General features: G+C 47.1%; 1 protein-coding gene across 1 annotated transcript in view; it reads right to left on the bottom strand.

Moving 5' to 3' along the window:
- Window positions 1-16,114, bottom strand: part of LOC142311915 (Golgi apparatus membrane protein TVP23 homolog B-like) — a 29,193-nt gene extending 13,079 nt beyond the window's left edge. Inside the window, exons 1-3 of the mRNA XM_075350775.1 lie at window positions 16,012-16,114; window positions 15,586-15,668; window positions 1,103-1,247 (exon numbers count right to left, since the gene is read on the bottom strand). Of these exons, the coding sequence (XP_075206890.1) occupies window positions 1,103-1,247; window positions 15,586-15,668; window positions 16,012-16,023 (240 nt within the window). The 5' untranslated portion in view covers window positions 16,024-16,114. The remainder of the gene's footprint in view (window positions 1-1,102; window positions 1,248-15,585; window positions 15,669-16,011) is intronic.
- Window positions 16,115-25,197: the final 9,083 nt, after the last annotated feature.

The raw sequence follows: 25,197 nt of genomic DNA, 5'->3' as shown, positions 1-25,197 counted from the left end.
GAGACATGAGGATGTGGGGAGATAAAAGATAAAAATAGCAATTCTTCCGTTTTACTAAAATTTTGCATCATTCACTGTGCATCATAAATAACGTATTATTCCCTATTCTGTAGGTAAGTACAGTTATGACGATCACATATGCACATAGCAAACTAATGTATATATAAGAAAAAAAATACTTTTGCAGAATACAAATCATTTATATTATCACTAATTATATATAGCATTTGTATCACCATTTTCTTAAAGGGAATCTGTCAGCAGGTATTTGCTATCTCATCTGAGAGCAGCATAATATAGGCTAAGACACCCTGAATCTAACAATGTATTACTTAAGATTACTGGCTGCAGCTGTTCTGACACAGAGTTTAGATTTAGCAATGCAGCAGAGCTGAGAAAACTGCCCCCTGACCACACCAATCTCTCAATAGAGATTTACCATTGACAATGAGGTGTCAGAGGAGGGGGGGGCGTGCCAGACTGCATGTGCAAGACATTGTAGTCCAAGCAATGATAAAAGGTCCTGGTGCTTAAACAAATATTCCAGAAAAACAGATCAGATCTTGACAAGACAGACATCCCTGAATTCTATGTGTTAACCTTTGCAGCATGCTGTCTTTAGATTACATAAAAAAAAAACCTGCTGACAAATTCCCTTTAAGAGTCAGAACTAAACAGAGCTATATAAAAAAGGTACCTAATTTTTGCTAAAATTACCTATACATCATGGTGCCTTAAGGGGTGATCAAGAAAAGCCATTTTGACCAGGAATTGGATTACCACTGACCTATTCTTAGGATAGGTCATCATTATCAGCTCGGGAGTGGGTGTAATAACACTCAGCATTCCCACCGATCAGATAGTCGGAGAAGCACAGCGCCATACACCGTGCAGTGGCTATTCTCTGGAACTGCAACTCAAATTGGTCCAAGATGTCCAGCCTACATTGTGCACAATTGACAACCAGGGCACCTACCTGCAGCTGATCGGGGGGGGGTGGGGGGGGGGTGTCTAGGTGCTGGATATCCGATATTGATTACCTATCCTAGTCCCAGACAACAATGGTCTGACTAGTAATATTGTTAAATATACAGCCACTCACCTTCACCGCCCAGAAGTCACAAGACAGCAGCAGAATAATGGTCACCATGCAGGCGATGAAGCTCTTGGAGATGAGATCACACAGGAGATACACAATTATAGCGCTCACCCGGAAAAACAGATGGAAAAAGGACGCGATGGGATGTCTGCCGGAGAAAGTAAATATAAATCAGTTGTTGGATAAAGATTCTTAACTGGAGATGAGCAAATTGATTGGCAGCACCCGATGCAGCGGCCACACATTTAATCCGCGTCTCTCAGATAGAAGCCCTGAGAACCTGATGGCATCTGCGGCTTTTCTTTTGGTCAGTCGGCCTGGCGTCACATGCCCATCACATCGCATCATTTACATCTTGCAAGGCCGGCTAATCAAAAAAAGAGCCTCAGAAATAGAAAAACGCTTTTTTTTTTTAATGTACCATGTTTACTATATGGTAAAACTGACTGGACAATAAATTTCTCCAGGTCTGTCCAATTACACAGATACCAAACGTAGTTATTATTTTATTTTACCCCTTCACCCCTGAACGTGCTTTTGTTTTTCATATTCTCCTCTCCTCCCAAGAGCCATAACTTTTTCATTTTTCCATCAATATAGCCTTATTAGAGCTTGATTTTTGAGGGACAAGTTATTCTTTTGAATGAAAAAATTAGTTTTACCACAGTGTACTGGCAAATGGGAGAAAAATTCCAAGTGTGGTGAAACTGTAACAAAAGTGCGATTGCACGACTGTATTTGGGGTCTTTTATTTACCACGTTCACTATATGATAAAACTGATAGGAGAAATATACATTCCATGGGGAAAATACAGATAAATAAACCTGGTGGACAAGCCAGCTCAGGTTTTCAGCAGCTCAAAATGCATGGAAAAAAGGAGAACCAGAGCAGAAAAGCTGAATCAAAAAATTACAAAGTTTTTTTATTTTTATATTCAAGGTGCACAGTGCAATACATAAGACATTAGTATACAATAAAAAGAGGAGGTGGGGAACATGGGTGCAAAACAGATCAACATTAGCCGGGTGTGGACTAACAGGCAATAAAATGTTCAAATATAAGAAAACCCCTGATTGCCTACATTGAAAAAAATCAATATACTGAATGAAGGCATCAAAGTGTAGTTAACCTGAGGAAGTGAGCACATAAAAGACTCGAACTGTTGGTGGTCAAAAATGGTTAAACAGAGAAGATGGTTTAGCAGTCAGGAGATAACCCAATATAGGGGAGAACAGGTCATACATGCATAATACAAATTCCCAAGTGGGAAGAAAAATGCTCCTGACTAAACCATCAAGGTACTGAGCCAAAGGATTGCCACAATAGAAGATAATATGTAATCACACAGTTGGACGAACCCCCTAGATTTGTTAATACAAGGGGGGAGTCAGATGGAGAAACCAAGGCTCTAGGGCAGAAATTAATGTTTAGAGAAGAGTCATTAGTAGGGAGTGCGGCTTGCAAACAGGAAAAATCCAGGGATGCAAAGTAGGTACAATAGTAATCGATTACATAGAGTAAATACAAGTCCCTACAGAGCACAAGTACTCCCGACTAAATGGCCAGAGGTAGGCCAGTAACTACCTGGAGTTGATAAATGGTGTAAGAAATATAAGTATTGTCCGTAGGACACAGGAAACCGCCAAGGAGGTTAATAACCCCAAGGCAGGGTGGTAAGTGAAAAGTCTGCCAGACACAAAGCTTTGGGTTGAACATGAAACAATGGCAAGTTAAGTGTAACGGCAGAAAGGGGGTTTGAGGATAAGGGCAAGTGCCCGGTATAGTGAACATATGTTACCTGAGACCGGTGGCAGGGGGCCCGACGCACGTTTCGCGGCTATCAGCGCATCGCTTGCCGCTTCTTCATGGGGGAAGGTGAAGAGTGGTGCACACATCCGGTGGAGTGACCCACTCAACCGGATGTGTGCACCACTCTTCACCTTCCCCCATGAAGAAGCGGCAAGCGATGCGCTGATAGCCGCGAAACGTGCGTCGGGCCCCCTGCCACCGGTCTCAGGTAACATATGTTCACTATACCGGGCACTTGCCCTTATCCTCAAACCCCCTTTCTGCCGTTACACTTAACTTGCCATTGTTTCATGTTCAACCCAAAGCTTTGTGTCTGGCAGACTTTTCACTTACCACCCTGCCTTGGGGTTATTAACCTCCTTGGCGGTTTCCTGTGTCCTACGGACAATACTTATATTTCTTACACCATTTATCAACTCCAGGTAGTTACTGGCCTACCTCTGGCCATTTAGTCGGGAGTACTTGTGCTCTGTAGGGACTTGTATTTACTCTATGTAATCGATTACTATTGTACCTACTTTGCATCCCTGGATTTTTCCTGTTTGCAAGCCGCACTCCCTACTAATGACTCTTCTCTAAACATTAATTTCTGCCCTAGAGCCTTGGTTTCTCCATCTGACTCCCCCCTTGTATTAACAAATCTAGGGGGTTCGTCCAACTGTGTGATTACATATTATCTTCTATTGTGGCAATCCTTTGGCTCAGTACCTTGATGGTTTAGTCAGGAGCATTTTTCTTCCCACTTGGGAATTTGTATTATGCATGTATGACCTGTTCTCCCCTATATTGGGTTATCTCCTGACTGCTAAACCATCTTCTCTGTTTAACCATTTTTGACCACCAACAGTTCGAGTCTTTTATGTGCTCACTTCCTCAGGTTAACTACACTTTGATGCCTTCATTCAGTATATTGATTTTTTTCAATGTAGGCAATCAGGGGTTTTCTTATATTTGAACATTTTATTGCCTGTTAGTCCACACCCGGCTAATGTTGATCTGTTTTGCACCCATGTTCCCCACCTCCTCTTTTTATTGTATACTAATGTCTTATGTATTGCACTGTGCACCTTGAATATAAAAATAAAAAAACTTTGTAATTTTTTGATTCAGCTTTTCTGCTCTGGTTCTCCTTTTTTCCATGATAAAACTGATGTGTACATATGATGCCTCAGGTCGGTACGGGTTCATAGATAGCAAACACGTATACTTTTACTTTTATATAAGTGGTGAAAAAAAACTGTTAGTTTGTCCCAAAAAAAAAAAAAAAAAAAACACAACGCTTTTCTCGCCATTTTCAGAGACCTGTAGCGTTCTCATTTTTTGGGGTCTGGGGCTCAGTGAAGGCCTATTCTTTCAGTCTCGAGCTGACGTTTTTAACTATACCATGTTTTTATAGATCTTACATTTAGATTGCCTGTTATTGTATTTTAAAGAAATGTTGCGGCGATCAAAAAAAAAGGGAATTTTGTTTACTTACCGTAAATTCCTTTTCTTCTAGCTCCTATTGGGAGACCCAGACAATTGGGTGTATAGCTTCTGCCTCTGGAGGCCACACAAAGTATTACACTTTAAAAAGTGTAACCCCTCCCCTCTGCCTATACACCCTCCCGTGGATCACGGGCTCCTCAGTTTTGGTGCAAAAGCAGGAAGGAGAAAACTTATAAATTGGTCTAGAGTAAATTCAATCCGAAGGATGTTCGGAGAACTGAAGACCATGAACCAAAAGAACAATTCAACATGAACAACATGTGTACACAAAAGAACAACCAGCCCGAAGGGAACAGGGGCGGGTGCTGGGTCTCCCAATAGGAGCTAGAAGAAAAGGAATTTACGGTAAGTAAACAAAATTCCCTTTTTCTTTGTCGCTCCATTGGGAGACCCAGACAATTGGGACATCCAAGAGCAGTCCCTGGGTGGGTAAAAGAATACCTCGATAAAAAGAGCCGAAAACGGCCCCCTCTTACAGGTGGGCAACCGCCGCCTGAAGGACTCGCCTACCTAGACTGGCGTCTGCCGAAGCATAGGTATGCACTTGATAGTGTTTCGTGAAAGTGTGCAGACTAGACCACGTAGCTGCCTGACACACCTGCTGAGCCGTCGCCCGGTGCCGCAATGCCCAGGACGCACCTACGGCTCTGGTAGAATGGGCTTTCAGCCCTGAAGGGAGAGGAAGCCCGGAAGAACGGTAGGCCTCGAGAATCGGTTCCTTGATCCACCGAGCCAAGGTTGACTTGGAGGCCTGAGAGCCCTTGCGCTGGCCAGCGACAAGGACAAAGAGCGCATCTGAGCGGCGCAGGGGCGCCGTGCGAGACACGTAGAACCGGAGTGCTCTCACTAGATCCAAAGAGTGCAAATCCTTTTCACACTGGTGAATTGGATTAGGGCAAAATGAAGGCAAGGAGATATCCTGATTTAGATGAAAAGGGGATACCACCTTAGGGAGAAATTCCGGGACAGGACGCAGAACCACCTTATCCTGGTGAAAAACCAGGAAGGGGGCTTTGCATGACAGCGCTGCAAGCTCCGACACTCTCCGAAGTGATGTGACTGCAACCAGGAAGGCCACCTTCTGCGAAAGACGTGAGAGAGAGACATCCCGCAGCGGCTCAAAAGGTGGTTTTTGAAGAGCCGTCAGGACCCTGTTAAGATCCCAGGGTTCCAACGGACATTTGTAAGGTGGGACCATGTGGCAGACCCCCTGCAGGAACGTGCGGACCTGCGGAAGCCTGGCTAGACGCTTTTGAAAAAACACAGAGAGCGCCGATACTTGGCCCTTGAGAGAGCCGAGGGACAAACCCTTGTCCATTCCAGATTGTAGGAATGAAAGAAAAGTGGGTAAGGCAAACGGCCATGGAGGAAAACCGTTATCAGCGCACCAGGATAGGAAGATTTGCCAAGACCTGTAATAGATCTTGGCGGACGTTGGCTTCCTGGCTTGTCTCATGGTAGCAATGACATCCTGAGATAACCCTGAAGACGCTAGGAGCCAGAACTCAATGGCCACACAGTCAGGTTGAGGGCCACAGAATTCAGATGGAAAAATGGGCCTTGTGACAGCATGTCTGGGCGGTCTGGAAGTGCCCACGGTTGACCCACCGTGAGATGCCACAGATCCGGATACCACGACCGCCTCGGCCAGTCTGGAGCGACGAGAATGGCGCGACGGCAGTCGGACCGGATCTTGCGTAGTACTCTGGGCAGCATCGCCAGAGGGGTAAAACACATAAGGCAGTCGAAACTGCGACCAATCCTGGACTAAAGCGTCCGCTGCCAGAGCTCTGTGATCCTGAGACCGTGCCATGAAGGCCGGGACCTTGTTGTTGTGCCGTGACGCCATGAGATCGACGTCCGGCGTTCCCCAGCGGCGACAGATCTCTCGAAACACGTCTGGGTGCAGAGACCATTCTCCCGCGTCCATGCCCTGACGACTGAGAAAATCTGCTTCCCAGTTTTCTACGCCCGGGATGTGAACTGCGGAGATGGTGGAGCCTGTGGCTTCCACCCACTGCAGAATCCGCCGGACTTCCTGGAAGGCTTGACGACTGCGAGTGCCGCCTTGGTGGTTGATGTAGGCGACGGCAGTGTGGGTAGGAGCCACCACTGAAGTGATGCTTTGCTTGCAAGGGAAAGAGAGATGTTCTTGTCGAGGGAAGCCGCACTCTTGTCCCATTTGCGAAGAATGTCCCATTGGAGTGGCCGTAGATGGAATTGCGCGAACGGCACTGCCTCCATAGCTGCAACCATCTTCCCCAGGAAGTGCAAGAGGCGCCTTAAGGGGTGTGACTGACTCCGAAGAAGTGATTGCACCCCCGCCTGCAGAGAAAGCTGTTTGTCCCGTGGTAGCTTGACTAACGCTGGCTGGGTATGAAACTCCATCCCGAGGTAAGTCAGTGATTGGGTCGGTGTCAACTTGGATTTCGGGAAATTGATGATCCACCCGAACTGCTGGAGAGTCGCCAGAGCGACGGTAAGGCTTTGTTGACACGCCTCCCGAGAAGGGGCCCTGACTAGGAGATCGTCTAAGTAGGGGATCACCGAGTGGCCCTGAGAGTGCAGGACGGATGCCATGACTTTGGTGAAAACCCGTGGGGCTGTCGCCAGGCCGAAAGGCAATGCCACGAACTGGAGGTGTTCGTCTCCGATGGCGAAACGCAGGAAACGTTGATGTTCGGGTGCGATCGGCACATGGAGATAAGCATCCTTGATGTCGATCGATGCTAGGAAGTCTCCTTGTGACATCGAGGCGATGACCGAGCGGAGAGATTCCATCCGAAACCGTCTGGTTCTCACATGTCTGTTGAGTAGCTTGAGGTCCAGAACGGGACGGAATGACCAGTCCTTTTTTGGCACCACGAACAAGTTGGAGTAAAATCCGCGACCACGTTCCTGAAGGGGAACGGGAATCACAACTCCTTCGATTTTTAGAGCGTCCACTGCCTGAAAAAGTGCGTCGGCCTGTGCGGGGGGCGGAGAGGTTCTGAAGAAACGAGCCGTAGGTCGGGAGATGAACTCTATCCTGTAACCATGAGACAGAATGTCTCTCACCCATCGGTCTTGAACATGTGGCCACCAGGCGTCGCCAAAGCGGGAGAGCCTGCCACCGACCGAGGATGTGGCTAGGGGAGGCCGAGAGTCATGAGGAGGCCGTCTTGGAGGCAGTGCCTCCTGCGGCCTTTTGGGGGCGTGACTTGGACCGCCACGCATAGGAGTTCCTCTGGCCTTTCTCCGGCCTGTTGGACGAAGAGGATTGGGGCTTGGCGGAGGGACGAAAGGACCGAAACCTCGATTGGATTTTTCTCTGCTGAGGTCTCTTAGGTTTGGACTGGGGTAAGGAGGAGTCCTTTCCCTTGGATTCCTTAATAATCTCATCCAATCGTTCGCCAAATAAACGGTCGCCAGAAAAAGGCAAACCAGTTAAGAACCTTTTGGAAGCCGAGTCTGCTTTCCATTCGCGCAGTCACATGGCCCTGCGGACTGCCACGGAGTTAGCAGATGCTACAGCCGTACGGCTAGTGGAGTCCAGGACGGCGTTCATGGCGTAGGACGAAAAGGCTGATGCCTGAGAGGTCAAAGAAGAAACATGCGGAGCAGAATTCCGTGTGACGGCATTAATCTCAGTCAGACAAGCCGAGATTGCTTGGAGAGCCCACACAGCCGCAAAGGCCGGGGCGAAAGACGCGCCCGTGGCCTCATAGATGGACTTCACCAAGAGCTCTGTCTGTCAGTGGCATCCTTCAGGGATGAGCCATCGGCAACAGACACGACGGACCTAGCAGCCAATCTGGAGACTGGAGGATCCACCTTGGGAGAGTGTGCCCAGCCCTTAACGACTTCAGATGGAAAGGGATAACGCGTGTCAGTGTGCCGTTTAGCAAAGCGCTTGTCCGGGACCGCTCTGGGCTTCTGGACAGCATCCCTGAAGTTAGAGTGATCAAAAAACGTATTGCGCGTATGTTTGGGGAACCGAAATTGGTGTTTCTCCTGCTGAGAAGCCGACTCTTTTACAGGAGGAGGCGGGGGTGAGAGATCCAACACCTGGTTGATGGACGAGATAAGATCATTTACTAAGGCGTCCCCCTCAGGTGTATCAAGGTTAAGGGCGAAGTCAGGGTCAGAGCCCTGAGCTCCCACGTCCGCCTAGTCTTCCTGAGAGTCCTCAAGCTGGGATCCCGAGCAGCGTGAGGAGGCCGGGGAAGAGTCCCAGCGAGGCCGCTTAGCCGGTCTGGGACTGCGGTCCGGGCAGGAGTCCTCCGCCTGAGACCTAGGGGCTAACCTGGGAGCGCGCTGCGGCGCGGACCGAGAGGGGCCTGGAGGAGACAAGCTAACCGGGGCCGGGGCCTGTGAAGGGCCCGGTCTGGACTGCAATGCCTCAAGGAGCTTAGATGACCATTTGTCCATAGACTGTGCAATGGATTGAGAAAGTGACAGAGAGTTTCTCAGCGAAAGAGGCCAACACCGGTGACTCTGTCCCTGCAGCCTGCTCAGGGGGAGCAGGGGGATCTACATGAGCCGAGGGGCCCACAAGTGCCCGAGGCTCCGGCTGAGCAAGCGTGGCAGGAGTCGAGCATTGCTCACAGTGAGGGTAGGTGGAACCCGCAGGCAACATAGCCCCACAAGAGGTACAGGCCGCGAAAAAAACCTGTGCCTTAGTAGCTTTGCTCCTTGTGGACGACATGCTGTTGTCTCCTAGGAGAGTGACCACTGAGGGTATATGGGAAAAGGGTATACAGCCTGACCGAACAGATATATATGTATGTATGTATCTATTCCGGCACCCTAGGGGGACCAGCACCGGGTGACCGGTGTGGCTTACCGACCGCTAACGAGCGGAGTGTGTCCTCCAGATTCCCTGTCGTGGATCCCCGGAGCTGCAGAGCTGTGTCACTGAGAAGCATCCACCGGCAGAATGCCAAAAAATGGCCGCCGGAGCTGTCAGGGGAGGAGTGGGGCCGAGGGCGGCGCCAGCAAAGAGCGGGAATCTGGGGTCCCCACAGTGGTCAATGAGGGGGGAGGGAGACATGCAGGATGCTCCAGCCCTCACATCCGACGTCATGTCGGTAATCCCGCCCTTACCCCTGACAGGCAGGCCCGGGGGCGGGATTTTCGCGACTAGGCCGCGGCGAAGCCGGGGACTAAATTTGAGGCCGCACCCAACAAGCAGGCACGGTCGGCGCGGAAGTCCGCCGGGCTCCTCAGTTTTACAACTACCACGGCTTCCGGGAAGAAGGTGCGCTCCCTGTACAGTCCCCCCATGGGGACACAGAGTACCTTCAAGTTGCAGGGCCCGGTCCCTGGGGTTGAAGAGGCTCCGGTCCGGCAGGTTCCACCAGGGGCTGCGGATGGAGCACGGTCCCAGCAAATGGATGACCGCTCAGGATCCCACTTCTCCCAGAGCCGCATAAGGGATGGTGAAGGAGACGGCATGTGGCTCCAGCCTCCGTACCCGCAATGGGTACCTCAACCTTAACAACACCGCCGACATAGTGGGGTGAGAAGGGAACATGCCGGGGGCCCCATCGGGGTCCTCTTTTCTTCCATCCGTCATAACTATGTATGAGAATGCATGAGTGGATGTGTGCCTCCTTCCACACAAAGTATAAAACTGAGGAGCCCGTGGTCCACGGGAGGGTGTATAGGCAGAGGGGAGGGGTTACACTTTTTAAAGTGTAATACTTTGTGTGGCCTCCAGAGGCAGAAGCTATACACCCAATTGTCTGGGTCTCCCAATGGAGCGACAAAGAAAACGAAAATTTTGCCACTTGGAATTTTTTCTCGTCACACTGTGTACTGATTAGATTAATTGATTTTATATTTTGATAGATCGGGCATTTCTAAACATGGCGATATCAAATGTATATTTTATAAACTTTTATTTTCAAGGGACGATTTGAACATTTAGGTTTTATTTTTTTAAACTTTTTTTTTTTTTTTTACATTATTTTTAATTGACTTTACTAGTCCCCCTAGGGAACTTTATCACTGCACAGTCCGATCACCTGTGCATTTCTGCTGATCAGCACAGCCTTGCTCTGATCAGCAGAAATGCTCATCTCACTCTGTCGGCTCTCACAGGAAGTGAGTCATGGCAGTGTTAGGGGTCATTAATTGACCCCACGCTACCATGACAACACATTGGCACACCGTGATCGCATCACAGGGCCGCCAATGCCGGTGGGAAATGATGTGATCCCCACCGCAGCCCTTTTAAATTGCATTGTCAGTATCTGACAGCAATCTAAGGATCTCTTATTCACCTGCAGCTGTTAGCCACATGTGACTGCTGATCAGATCAGCAGACATGTACGGGGAATACCGGGGGCTCGCCGACGGAGCACGCGGTAACCAGATTTAGGCGACCAAGGAGGATAAGAGGGGAAAAAAAAAAGTTTTGCTTGTGTCGCCATTATCCAAGACCTGTAACATTTTCAATTTTCAGGATATGAGGCTGTGTGGTTTTCTTTTTGGGTTGCTCCATTAGCTGATGCTTTGGGTAGATGCGATCTTTTTGTACTTTATTTCAATGTTTCAACGGGCAAAAAAAAAACAAAAAAGCAAAACACAGAATTCTGAAGTAATTTTTTTTTCTCCTCGTTACTGTTTACTGATCAGATTAATTTTATTTTATATTTAGATAGATAGGACTTTTACAAATGCAGCAATACCAAATATGTGTTTTTTTTTTTTATTAAACTGCTTTATTTTTAATGGGACTAAAAAAAAAAAAAAAAAAAAAACTTTTATAGTTACCGTATTTTTCTGACTATAAGACACTTTTTTTCCCCCAAATGTTGGGGGAAAGTGGAGGGGTGCGTCTTGTAGTCTGAATGTAGGGCTGCGGCCGGGAATGAGGGTGCTGCGGTGGAGCAGGTCATCGGGGGCACGAGCAGGCCGCAGCAGCGCCTGCCGTGACCACGTGGGCCCGCTCATTTCATATGCACGCCCATCATCTCTCAGCGCTGAAGCTGGCGCTGACAGCTGGGCGGGATGATAGGCGGGGGATGTGCGCATACTAAACAGCCAGCCCGAATGATCACCCCTGGCAACTACAGCCTGGAGTGATCATGTGCGGCTATGTTCACTGCCCCCCACACATCATCAGCGCGGGGTGCAGTGAATCAGTATACTCACCGTTCCCCTGCAGCAAAGCGATGTCCTCCTGTCTGAGCCGGCCGCGGATGTGTGGAGACTAGCGGTGCTCACAGCGACGACGTCATCGCTGTGCGCACGTGTCCACACACAGCCGCAGCCGGCTCAGACAGGAGGACATCGCGGTACTGCAGGGATCGTGGCCGGCTCCACATAGGTCAGTGGCGCTGCTGCAGGCACAGAGAGGAGGAGCGATGCTGTAGGGAGCGAGGAAAGGCGAGTATAAACGTTTATTTTTTTTTTTTTGGTGTACCACAGGATGCAGGACATATAGCAGGATGGGGGTATATAGCAGGATGATGGCATATAGCAGGATGGGAGCACATAGCAGGATGGGGGCATATGCCAGGATGGCAGTATATAGCAGGATGGGGGCTATACCAGGATGAGGGACATATATCCCCCATAACAGTGTCAGCAGCAGATCATCACCCCATAACAGTGTGTCATGACCACATTTTTTGCTTAAAATTTTATTTTCCTATTTTCCTTCTCTAAGACCAGGGTGCGTCTTATGGTCCGGTGCGTCTTATAGTCCGAAAAATACGGTAATTTTTTCAACTTTTTTTTCAGTTTTTACTGTATTTGTTAGTCCCCCTTAGGAGACGTGAACATGCAATGGTCTGATCGCTTGTGCTATTTATAGCAGTGCATAAGCACTTGTGTGTATAGCAAAGCTCATGGTCTCCTATGAACATCAGCTTATGGCCAGAGTCACACTTGTGAGTGACTGGCGCATGACTCACATAGCATCACCCGTTACGGCATGCCACTCTCCAGACAGGAGCGGGTCAGCTGCATGCATTTCTACGCAGCTGATCAGCTCCTGTCCGGAAAGGGCGGCAGGCCATGCTGGGTGACGCGATGCGAGACTCGCAAGTGTGACTCCGGTCAAACGCTGGCTTTCACAGGAGGATTATAATGACAAACATGGGGGGTTTCAGCTAACCCCCAACTATCATCACAACCCATTGGCACCCCGCAATCACATCAAAGCGTGCCGATGGGAAGAGGGAATGATTCACTCCCCAATGGTGCCTGTTAAATCCTGTTGTCAGACATTGATAGTGGCAGTCAACATGTTAATAGCAGTGGGCTGTTACAGCCAGATGACGACTGATCAGCTGTCAACATCTGCAGCGAAAGAGGAGAATCAGCGTCAAAGGGACACAACATAGGGACGTAACTATACGTCCTAGGTTGTGAATTAAGGCTACGATGAGACGAGAATATATATGGACCACGAAGCCTTGATGGATCGGAACTTACAGCCTTCTATGTTTCTACGAAGGCCATTAACCCCTTCACGACCATGGACGGATATATCCGTCATGGATCGTGTCCCGGTAAGCCCCGCCCCCTGCCGCGGGCAGGCGGCGTGGATCGGCACACATATCAGCTGTTTTCAACAGCTGACATGTGTGCCTACATGTTCCGAGTGGAATCGCATTCCACCCGGAACATTAACCCCTTAGATCTCGCTGCCAAAGTCTGGCAGCGAGATCTATATGCGCGCAGCCATCTTTTTTTACTTACCGCCGCCCCCTCCGGACGTCACGTGAGTGATCACGTGACGTTCGGTGGTTGCCATCGTAGCACAGGGTCATGTGATGACGCCTGGTGTTACGAAGTTTCACTTTCATTCTTCCTCGGCACGGAGCAGAGGAAGAAAGAAAGTGACTATTTCTGCTGTTTACAGCGGTATAGCTGTAATCAGCAGATAGCGATCAGCAATCGGATTGCTGATCGCTATAGCCCCCTAGGGGGACTAGTAAAATAAAATAAAAAAAGTAAAAAAAAAGTTTTAAAAAATTAAAAAAAAAACAAAAAAACCTAAAAAGTTCAAATCACCCCCCTTTCCCCCCATTGAAAATTAAAGGGTTAAAAAATAAATAAATATACACATATTTGGTATCGCCGCGTTCAGAAATGCCCGATCTATCAAAATATAAAATCAATTAATCTGATTGGTAAACGGCGTAGTGGCAAAAAAATTCCAAACGCCAAAATTATGTTTTTTGGTCGCCGCAAGTTTTACGCAAAATGTAATAACAGGCGATCAAAACGTAGCATCTGCGCAAAAATGCTACCATTAGAAACATCAGCTCGAGACGCAAAAAATAAGCCGTCACTGAGCCATAGATCCCAAAAAATAAGAACGCTACGTGTTTCGGAAAATGGCGCAAAACGTGCGCCACTTTTATTGGACAAACTTGTGAATTTTTTTTAACCCCTTAGATACAAGTAAACCTATACATGTTTGGTGTCTACAAACTCGCACCAACCTCAGGTATCATACCCACACATCAGTTTTACCATATAGTGAACACCGTGAATAAAACATCCCAAAAACTATTGTGCCATCACACTTTTTTTGCAATTTTTCCACACTTGGAATTTTTTTGCTGCTTTCCAGTACACCATATGGTAAAACTTATGGTTTCATTTAAAAGTACAACTTGTCCCGCAAAAAACAAGCCCTCATATGGCAAGATTGACGGAAAAATAAAAAAGTTACGGCTCTCGGAAGAAGGGGAGCAAAAAACAAAAACGCAAAAACGGAAAGTGCCCCGGGGCTGAAGGGGTTAAAAAAAAATAAAATGGCAGATTTACTTTTTTTTTTCTCACCACATTTGATTTACTTTCAATATCATAATCAAACCGTCTCTTTAAAGGGAACCTGTCACCAGATTTGGGGCCTATAAGCTGCGGCCATCACCAGTGGGCTGTTGTATACATCATGTAGAATGCTGTATATAAGAGCCCAGGCCTCTGTGTAGAACATAAAAGTCACTTTACCTAAACGGTCGCTGTGGTGCATACTGGTCAGATAAGTGCGCTGTTCTCCGGGACCGGCGCCGTTCTCCGGGACCGGCACCTCCTCTTTCGGCCATCTTTGTCCTCCTTCTTCTGAAGCCTGTGTGCAGGACGCGTCCTGCGTCATACACACTTGCCGGCATTGAGGTCCTGCACAGGCGAACTTTGATCTGCCCTACTCAGAGCAGATCAAAAGTATTGAATACAATATTCATGGAAAAAATGGGGGAAAGCATATTGAAACCGTTATAACGTGCTAGTGCACATAAACTCCCCCATATTCAAAGATAACGTGTGGTAGCCCTTGAAAAAGGATCACGAAACGCGCGTCGGGCCTGGACCAGTGACTATTGAATCCTGCTTGTTTATTTGGACGGCATGTAATATGTTTATCATGTGTACCTAATGCAAACACCAATGTTCATCCACTGTTTATATTACATTGCACGCATTATGGATTGTTGGTGGTTATAATGAATGTAGCCCCCTAATTACAAGCAGAAGTTTATTAGGATATTTGGTCTGTGGGAAGTAGGTTAATGAGTGTTTTTTTACCCAACCTGAAAATTGTTACCTTTTCTTCCCCCAGACTTCCATAGGCAATAGATATTAATTTAGTCACTTGGTCCCCACCTTAGAGATTTATTTCCTCCATGTGATTGTCTCTCTTTTTACCATATACTATTTTATAGTTTTTTCTCTGATACACGTCTGTATACTATGTATATATTTCCAATAAATTTAGTGGATTTTTACACTCCATTGTTTTTCACATAATTTCAGATCAAAGTATTGTAGTGCACTGCACAGGACCTCAGTACTGGCCTGTGTGCATGACATAGGACACGTCCTGCACACAGGCTTCAGAAGAAGGAGGACTAAGATGGCCGAAAGAGGTGGGGCCGGTCCCGGAGAACAGAGCCACCCATCTGACCAGTCTGCACCGGAGCGACCTCCTAGGTGAGTATTATATAGTCATTTTTACGTTATACACAGCGGCCTGGGATCTTATACACATCATGTTAGAATGCTGTATATAAGAGCCCACTGATGGTGGCCACAGCTTATAGTCACCAAATCTTGTGACAGGTTCCCTTTAAAAAGTACAAACAAAAAGCCCTCAAACGGCGATTTACATGGAAAAATAAAAAAAATCCATGACTGTCAGTAGAAAAGAACGTAAGTCTACAAACTCTATGACCGGAGGATTTACCGTATCTTTTTCCTCTTGGAACCTCGTGAAGTTTCTTCATCTGCGTCGAACAGAGAAACGTCCTCTGTCTCATCGTTGCTGTCCTGTAATGAGAGAGTGTACAACTACAAGTCCCAGCATGCTCGGCGAGTCACCCGACCCCCGACCCTTATAACCACAGGGGACCAACGTCTGACAAATATCCAGTCAGGAAACAACACAATTTACCTCATGAAAAGAAAAAAAAAATACATAAAACGTGTCATGTGACCTCAGAAACCGTCATGACAGCTCAAGATAACAGGTGTCTATAGGAAAACTACAACTCCCAGCATGCAGTGAGCGTCAGAAGCACGTTATAATGAGCATAAAGTAAGAAGTACGTTGTGGGGGCTCGTAAACCGCACCCCCTGAACTCTCACTAAAGCCTCCCGGTGCCTCAATTACCTGCCGCATCATATCAGCTGTGAGCAGGATCTCCGGCCAGACACTCGCTTCCGATACACGGCTCACTTCCGGTACACGACTCACTTCCGGTGTCCCTACCAAGCTCGCGCGGGCCCGCAGTGCCGTCCGTGAGCGCGCCTGAAAAGGCGGGAAAACTCCTCCTACCTCAAATTTCAGAACAGGGACGACCGCGCTAAAATAAAAAGGCGGGAAAACTGCTCCTTCAGGAGCGGCCATGACAGGTATCAGGCGGCTGTTCCATAGGCATTCAGAGAGATAATAATATATGTAGTGCAGGTCATATAGCCAAAAGGGAAAAATGTATATTGTTATTGACAACTTGGGAGGAGAAAGGGAGATGCAAACGTGAGGGTAGAAAAATGATGTTTTACACGAAATATTGATTTTTTAACCCCTGCACATCTAGGGATTTTTTGTTTTTCCTCGACTTCAGCCAAGAGCCATAACATTTATTTGTTGCTTCCTTTTTTCATTAGAGTAGCTGGAGACCCTATGTTTTCTGGTCACCTCCATGGAGAAGTCCTTGAAGAGAAGGATTTTGTGGCATCTTAGTATCGGGTTGACTTTTAGGTATTCTGTCAGACTTATTGTTGAAGTCCAGATACTTCATGATGCCTTGACGTAGCCCACTAATAATACGATAGTTGTGAGAGGTGGTTGAGGAGGGCCTGCCCTGTGTACTCTCTCCACTTGTTTTTTGCCCTCCAGTAGATGTAAAACTTTTGGGAGGTGTTTTTTTGGGAGATTTTAGTCTTTTTTTTGGAGAGATCGAGGTAGACCAAGAAGGCGTAAATTGTTCCTACGGGAGCGGTTCTCAAGATCACCAATGCGATTCTTTTAAAGGGAACCTGTCACCAGATTAGGTGACTATAAGCTGTGGTCACCAGCAGTGGACTCTTTTATATAAAGCATTCTAACATGCTGTATATAAGACCCCAGGCCGCTGTGTAGAGCGTAAAAATCACTTTAATACTCTCCTAACTCACCGATGTAAACCAGTCAAATGGGTGTCTCCGGGTCCGGCGCCTCCTCAGTGAGTCATGCACTCTAGCCGGCATTGAGGTCCCACGCAGTCGCTCTTTGATCTGCCCTGAGAAGAAGACTTGGCCCTGCAGGGGTCACCCCAAATTGCAACGGTGTAAGCTGCTTATTTCCTTTTTAGACTTCCAGCAAAGAGAAGGCTAGTTGCCGTAGCACGCAGGTAGAAGTGCCGACTTCCTCAAAAACAACTTTTCCCTCCAAAGTTTCTCTGGTGGTGAGCTCCTGATAACAAACCTTCCCAGCAGGGGAATCATGCTTCCAGCAGCGGGAAGCCCTTGTCTGTATGTTCCCGAGGCCCAATGTTAGCCGCACAGGTCCCAGCGTGTGTCAGCACATGGTCTGTCCGAACATGGAGAAGAACAAGGAAATCCCCCAATGAGCACAGCCAGGTGCCTCCTGCTGTTAGGTCACCTCACCATTTGCTGGAGACTTATCACGAATGGAGGGCAAGGGGCGACAATTACATAATCGCCGTGTCACTCGCACCCATACAAGTCTATGGGTGCAAGTGAAACATCGGACTGCACTCAGATGACATCTGAGTGCAGTGCGATAATCGCATCAGCTGACAATGGAGGAGATGGAGAGAATAATCCCATTAATCCTCGACTCCGCAGCGACTGCCCTCTCCTCCATAGCTGTGAGCCGATCGCAGGACCTGATTACAGTTGCACTGACACTTGGCTCACGCTGTCAACTCAGGGTCATTAGCATATCGCATCTGATGCACTCACATCGGATGCCATACCATCGTGTGAATCTAGCCTCAGTCCGATTACGTCAATATCACACTTGTATAGTGTTATATATATATATATATATATATATATATATATAACACTATACAAGTGTGATATTGACGTAATATATATGTAATATGATATATATATATATATATATATATATATATATATATATATATAAAAAGTTTGGAAACACCTTCTCATTCAAAGAGTTTTCTTTATATTCAGGACTCTGAAAATTGTAGATTCATATTGAAGGCATCAAAACTATGAATTCAAACGTGGAATGAAATACTTAAAAAACTGTGAAGCAACTGAAAATATGTCTTATATTCTAGGTTCTTCAAAGTAGCCACCTTTTGCTTTCATTACTGCTTTGCACACTCTTGGCATTCTCTTGATGAGCTTCAAGAGGTAGTCACCGGAAATGGTTTTCCAACAGTCTTGAGGGAGTTCCCAGAGATGCTTAGCACTTGTTGGCCCTTTTGCCTTCACTCTGCGGTCCAGCTCACCCCAAACCATCTCAATTGGGTTCAGGTCTGGTGACTGTGGAGATCAGGTCATCTGACGTAGCACCCCATCACTCTCCTTCTTTTTTTTTAATCAGAAACATTTTTATTTTTCACCAAGTATACAAAACATGTGATATATTTTCAGCAATAATGAGCAGAACTATAAACTTTCCCTCCCCAACATCCCCTCCCCCTCCCCCCTCAGCGTACATATTACCCATATCAATATCAAAGATCTTACATTTGAACCCTTCAATAGCATATATTGGAATGTATATGTCACGCTCCCGGTGTACCGGCACCGCTTTCTACCCACTGGTCCGGTCTCACCATCACGACACCGCTCCTTACCCACTGATCCGGTCCACGTACCCACCGATCGCGGCCGCTGCTCCCATTCGTACTTCCCTGCGTCCTGTCCCCGGCCTCCTGTGTTTGCCTCTGGCTCCTAGGCTCATGCATGTGTATAGGGCGGGGCCGTGCCCACTTTCCTTGTCTTATAGGCCCAGCACTCCTGAAACAGGATATGGCTGATACAGGTGCAGGGTATATAAGACCACTTTCCATGTGGGCGGCACCTGTTCAACGTGTTACTTTAGCTAGGTGTTCAGGTCTCCTTGTGCCTTGTCTCCATCTAACCCTGTTTCCTCTGCAGAGCCAGTCCTGCCACTCCTACCTGGTCCCGACTGCAGATCGCCCAGGAAGTCTCCCAGTGACTGTCGGCTGTGAAACTCACCATCCTCCAACAGCCTGGACTCATTCCTGATCCACGACTTCACCTGGTGATCCCCGCCTTCTCCTCTACCTGGACCTGGATCCTGCCTACTATCCATACCAGCACCTGAACCTGGTTTCCATCATCTGCCCTGCCTCCGGAGTTCCGTGGACCCAGAGATATCCGTATACCAGTTCCCTGAAGGACGCTGATCCTGTACCACTAGTGCTCCGGCTACCGTGCATCTAGGCCCTTTGGTGGGGTGATCGGACAGTCCCTGTACAGGGGTTAGCTCCGGGTTGCCTCACTGGGGGAGTCCGGTGCACGGCCCAGAGGATCCACCACCAGGACGTTACAGATTGAACAGGCCATGGATTTCGCCGGAGCACAAATGTCTGAACTGCGCCAGGAACTGGTGCGACAGTGTGAGACCCTGTCCCGCATACTGAATTTCTTGACGTCAGTGGACCACCGTTTGTTTACGTTACAGACCACAGCCGCGTTCTCATCGACGCAAACAACCACGACTGCAGCCGCCTCTGTCTCCTCCTCGGCGTCGCAACTCCGCCTAGCTGCTCCGCCTCGTTATGCTGGGGACCCCAAGACCTGTCGAGGTTTTCTGAATCAATGCTCCCTACACTTCGAGTTGCTTCCACATCTCTTTGTCTCTGATCGAGCAAAGGTGGCCTTTCTGATGTCCCACCTGGAAGGCGAAGCATTGGCCTAGATAAATCCTTTGTGGGAGAATGAGGACCCAGTGTCTACTGACATCCTGGAATTCCTTCAGGCCTTCCGTAGCATCTTCGATGAACCAGGACGCACCACCGCAGTTACCTCTGCACTCCTCCGGCTACGCCAAGGAACCCTAATGGTTGGTCAGTACGCCATCGAGTTCCGTACGCTTGCCTCTGAGTCAGGATGGAACAATGAGGCATTGAAGGCGGCCTTTTTGGAGGGCCTTTCCGGCCGCATCAAGGATGAATTAGCTGGTCGTGATGTCCACCGTACCTTGGATGCCCTACCTGAAAAAGGGAGAAACCTGAAAAAGGGAGAAACGCTATCCCGGATTGATCTTCGGGGGGATCGGGGGATGCTACTCCCTAACCTATGGAAATAGGTTTTTTCACAAACCTGAAAAAGGGAGAAACGCAGCCGGCTGCAGGCACCGTCCACCATCTTGTTTAGTTTACCAGAGACTCCAGTGTGTCTGTAATAGTGAGTACAACAGTGCCCTCGGGCCGCGCACTGCTCTGCACCGACACGCCAGCACGCATCCCCCCTCCACAGCACCCTCGGGCCCCGGGACCATCACCCCCTACGCACGGAGGGGTCAACACCAAGCTGTGCAACACCGTCCCCGGGAGCCTAGTCAATGGCAGCGGTGGTGTCCATCAATTCACCACAACCCGTGGGTGGCGTCACGAACTTAACCCCCAAAATAACCGCGGTCTCGGCCATGGACCTCCCCACCGAACACCACCCTTCACGTAGCGCCAGCATCCCTTCAGAGCGACGTGACCCCCGGGTCCGCGAGGAGCTCGAGCCACCCACCGACGAGCACGGATCCGAGCAGCTCGGCAGCTGGCTGAGCCCCGGGGCGGTACATTACCCCTAATCAGTCCAATGGTAAAGAGCCCTAAAGTCAAGGTCCCTAAGGGCATCACATTAACATATCCCCTAATTTTCACACTGGGGTGTAGATCTATAATTGTTGATGAACACCATATAGAAGAGGAGGTTGTGCAAATAACAACCTACATACCCCTAGTCGACCCAACGTGTTTCCCCAACAGGAGGTTCTTCAGAGGTCGTTCGTAGACAGAATGAAAAATATCCAAATAGTAGAGATCTTTGTGATTTCAAGGAGAAAAGAGCTTATCCGTTTCTTGGGGAGAACACTAGAGAGGCACATGTTGATGTTTCTTCCTCAGATATAGACATATCAGATTCCGAAAGGAATCCCCCTTCAGCTGGGAGCACACTAAGGCACGCACTAATCCCCCTGTGTCCATAGTTTATGAGCCTAGGTACCTATACAGCAGAAACCCCCCCACAAGTGACCCCATTTTGGAAACTGGACCCCTCAAGGATTTTATTCAGGCATACAGTGAGCATTTTGAATCCACAGATACTTCACAAAAATATTGCTGTAGCAACAAATTTCTCACTTTTAGGCTATGATCCAGCGACACGGCGTGTAGTACACAGTATCAGCCTTCTTGCAAGGATGTGAGTGTTGTCCACGGGAGAACTCAGCTGCCCATGCCCAGGATTTGGGTTCAGGCTACTGTAGACTTTAGTTCTATTCTACCTGCAGAGAGCACTCTTGTCTCCGCAAAATAAATTGACATGCTGAGGCTCGGAAAGCTGCACCACAGGCCAGTTTATGCTGCGGAGAAAAGAAGCACAGTATGTACACTGTGACTGCACCAGCAGAATAGTGAGTGCAGCTCTGGAGTATAATACAGGATGTAACTCAGGATCAATACAGGATAAGTAATGTAATATATGTACACAGTGACTGCACCAGCAGAATAGTGAGTGCAGCTCTGGAGTATAATACAGGATGTAACTCAGGATCAGTACAGGATAAGTAATGTAATGTATGGACACAGTGAGTGCACCAGCAGAATAGTGAGTGCAGCTCTGGAGTATAATACAGGATGTAACTCAGGATCAGTACAGGATAAGTAATGTAATGTATGGACACAGTGACTCCACCAGCAGAATAGTGAGTGCAGCTCTGGAGTATAATACAGGATGTAACTCAGGATCAATACAGGATAAGTAATGTAATATATGTACACAGTGACTGCACCAGCAGAATAGTGAGTGCAGCTCTGGAGTATAATACAGGATGTAACTCAGGATCAGTACAGGATAAGTAATGTAATGTATGTACACAGTGAGTGCACCAGCAGAATAGTGAGTGCAGCTCTGGAGTATAATACAGGATGTAACTCAGGATCAGTACAGGATAAGTAATGTAATGTATGGACACAGTGACTCCACCAGCAGAATAGTGAGTGCAGCTCTGGAGTATAATACAGGATGTAACTCAGGATCAGTACAGGATATGTAATGTATGTACACAGTGACTGCACCAGCAGAATAGTGAGTGCAGCTCTGGAGTATAATACAGGATGTAACTCAGGATCAGTACAGGATATGTAATGTATGTACACAGTGACTGCACCAGCAGAATAGTGAGTGCAGCTCTGGAGTATAATACAGGATGTAACTCAGGATCAGTACAGGATATGTAATGTATGTACACAGTGACTGCACCAGCAGAATAGTGAGTGCAGCTCTGGAGTATAATACAGGATGTAACTCAGGATCAGTACAGGATAAGTAATGTAATGTATGGACACAGTGACTCCACCAGCAGAATAGTGAGTGCAGCTCTGGAGTATAATACAGGATGTAACTCAGGATCAATACAGGATAAGTAATGTAATATATGTACACAGTGACTGCACCAGCAGAATAGTGAGTGCAGCTCTGGAGTATAATACAGGATGTAACTCAGGATCAATACAGGATAAGTAATGTAATATATGTACACAGTGACTGCACCAGCAGAATAGTGAGTGCAGCTCTGGAGTATAATACAGGATGTAACTCAGGATCAGTACAGGATAAGTAATGTAATGTATGGACACAGTGACTCCACCAGCAGAATAGTGAGTGCAGCTCTGGAGTATAATACAGGATGTAACTCAGGATCAATACAGGATAAGTAATGTAATATATGTACACAGTGACTGCACCAGCAGAATAGTGAGTGCAGCTCTGGAGTATAATACAGGATGTAACTCAGGATCAGTACAGGATAAGTAATGTAATGTATGTACACAGTGAGTGCACCAGCAGAATAGTGAGTGCAGCTCTGGAGTATAATACAGGATGTAACTCAGGATCAGTACAGGATAAGTAATGTAATGTATGGACACAGTGACTCCACCAGCAGAATAGTGAGTGCAGCTCTGGAGTATAATACAGGATGTAACTCAGGATCAGTACAGGATATGTAATGTAATGTATGTACACAGTGACTGCACCAGCAGAATAGTGAGTGCAGCTCTGGAGTATAATACAGGATGTAACTCAGGATCAGTACAGGATATGTAATGTATGTACACAGTGACTGCACCAGCAGAATAGTGAGTGCAGCTCTGGAGTATAATACAGGATGTAACTCAGGATCAGTACAGGATAAGTAATGTAATGTATGTACACAGTGACTGCACCAGCAGAATAGTGAGTGCAGCTCTGGAGTATAATACAGGATGTAACTCAGGATCAGTACAGGATATGTAATGTATGTACACAGTGACTGCACCAGCAGAATAGTGAGTGCAGCTCTGGAGTATAATACAGGATGTAACTCAGGATCAGTACAGGATAAGTAATATAATGTATGTACACAGTGACTGCACCAGCAGAATAGTGAGTGCAGCTCTGGAGTATAATACAGGATGTAACTCAGGATCAGTACAGGATAAGTAATGTAATGTATGTACACAGTGACTGCACCAGCAGAATAGTGAGTGCAGCTCTGGAGTATAATACAGGATGTAACTCAGGATCAGTACAGGATATGTAATGTATGTACCCAGTGACTGCACCAGCAGAATAGTGAGTGCAGCTCTGTAGTATAATACAGGATGTAACTCAGGATCAGTACAGGATATGTAATGTATGTACACAGTGACTGCACCAGCAGAATAGTGAGTGCAGCTCTGGAGTATAATACAGGATGTAACTCAGGATCAATACAGGATAAGTAATGTAATATGTGTACACAGTGACTGCACCAGCAGAATAGTGAGTGCAGCTCTGGAGTATAATACAGGATGTAACTCAGGATCAGTACAGGATACGTAATGTAATGTATGTACACAGTGACTGCACCAGCAGAATAGTGAGTGCAGCTCTGGAGTATAATACAGGATGTAACTCAGGATCAGTACAGGATAAGTAATGTAATGTATGGACACAGTGACTCCACCAGCAGAATAGTGAGTGCAGCTCTGGAGTATAATACAGGATGTAACTCAGGATCAGTACAGGATATGTAATGTATGTACACAGTGACTGCACCAGCAGAATAGTGAGTGCAGCTCTGGAGTATAATACAGGATGTAACTCAGGATCAGTACAGGATAAGTAATGTAATGTATGTACACAGGGACTGCACCAGCAGAATAGTGAGTGCAGCTCTGGAGTATAATACAGGATGTAACTCAGGATCAGTACAGGATATGTAATGTATGTACACAATGACTGCACCAGCAGAATAGTGAGTGCAGCTCTGGAGTATAATACAGGATGTAACTCAGGATCAGTACAGGATAAGTAATGTAATGTATGTACACAGTGACTGCACCAGCAGAATAGTGAGTGCAGCTCTGGAGTATAATACAGGATGTAACTCAGGATCAGTACAGGATATGTAATGTATGTACACAGTGACTGCACCAGCAGAATAGTGAGTGCAGGTGTAACTCAAGATAGGTCCTTTTGTTATAAGAAATACATTAAAAAATGTTGTATTCCAATTTATTCATTAAATTGCCTTTTTATATTAAACATTTAAAACTAACCAAAAAATCGTAGCATTTCCATAGACTGAACTATATATTATAACCTATATATTGTGAAAAGTGACAAATCATTGCATAGATTAAAGCACAGAAGTCCTAAAATATTCCATGTACACACTGCCCCCAGTGGCAGGACACTGCAGAAATAGATCACACTTTTGCGGATTATTCCCTGGTCAGTTTTTTTTTATCATAAATGTTGTGTATTTCCCCACTGAGATCAAAATGGCTTTGCATCAAGAACCGCATGAAAAACAACATTTGGTCTTTCGCCATTGCCTAGGTTTTCCATGCATGAAATAAAGCTACATGTGAACATACCCGTACCGTAGCTGGGTTTGAAGAAATCTCATTCACATGCTATGGTTAAAATCCGCAGCATAAATTGACCAGTGCTGCAGTGTGTGATCCCCATTGTGATGCCCTGGACTATTTGGTTCGTCACAGGGTTCTGCACAATCTTTTTCTCCCCGTGCAGAGCTCGAACCCCAACGGTTCTGGGAACCTAATCTGCGGTACTGCCTCCACCAGCTTTCACAAATCCT

The sequence above is a fragment of the Anomaloglossus baeobatrachus genome, chromosome 5 (genome assembly GCF_048569485.1).
Source record: "Anomaloglossus baeobatrachus isolate aAnoBae1 chromosome 5, aAnoBae1.hap1, whole genome shotgun sequence".
NCBI classification, from domain to species: domain Eukaryota; kingdom Metazoa; phylum Chordata; class Amphibia; order Anura; family Aromobatidae; genus Anomaloglossus; species Anomaloglossus baeobatrachus.
Note: the sequence above shows the minus strand (reverse complement) of the source record. Positions and strands in the feature narration are given on the sequence as shown.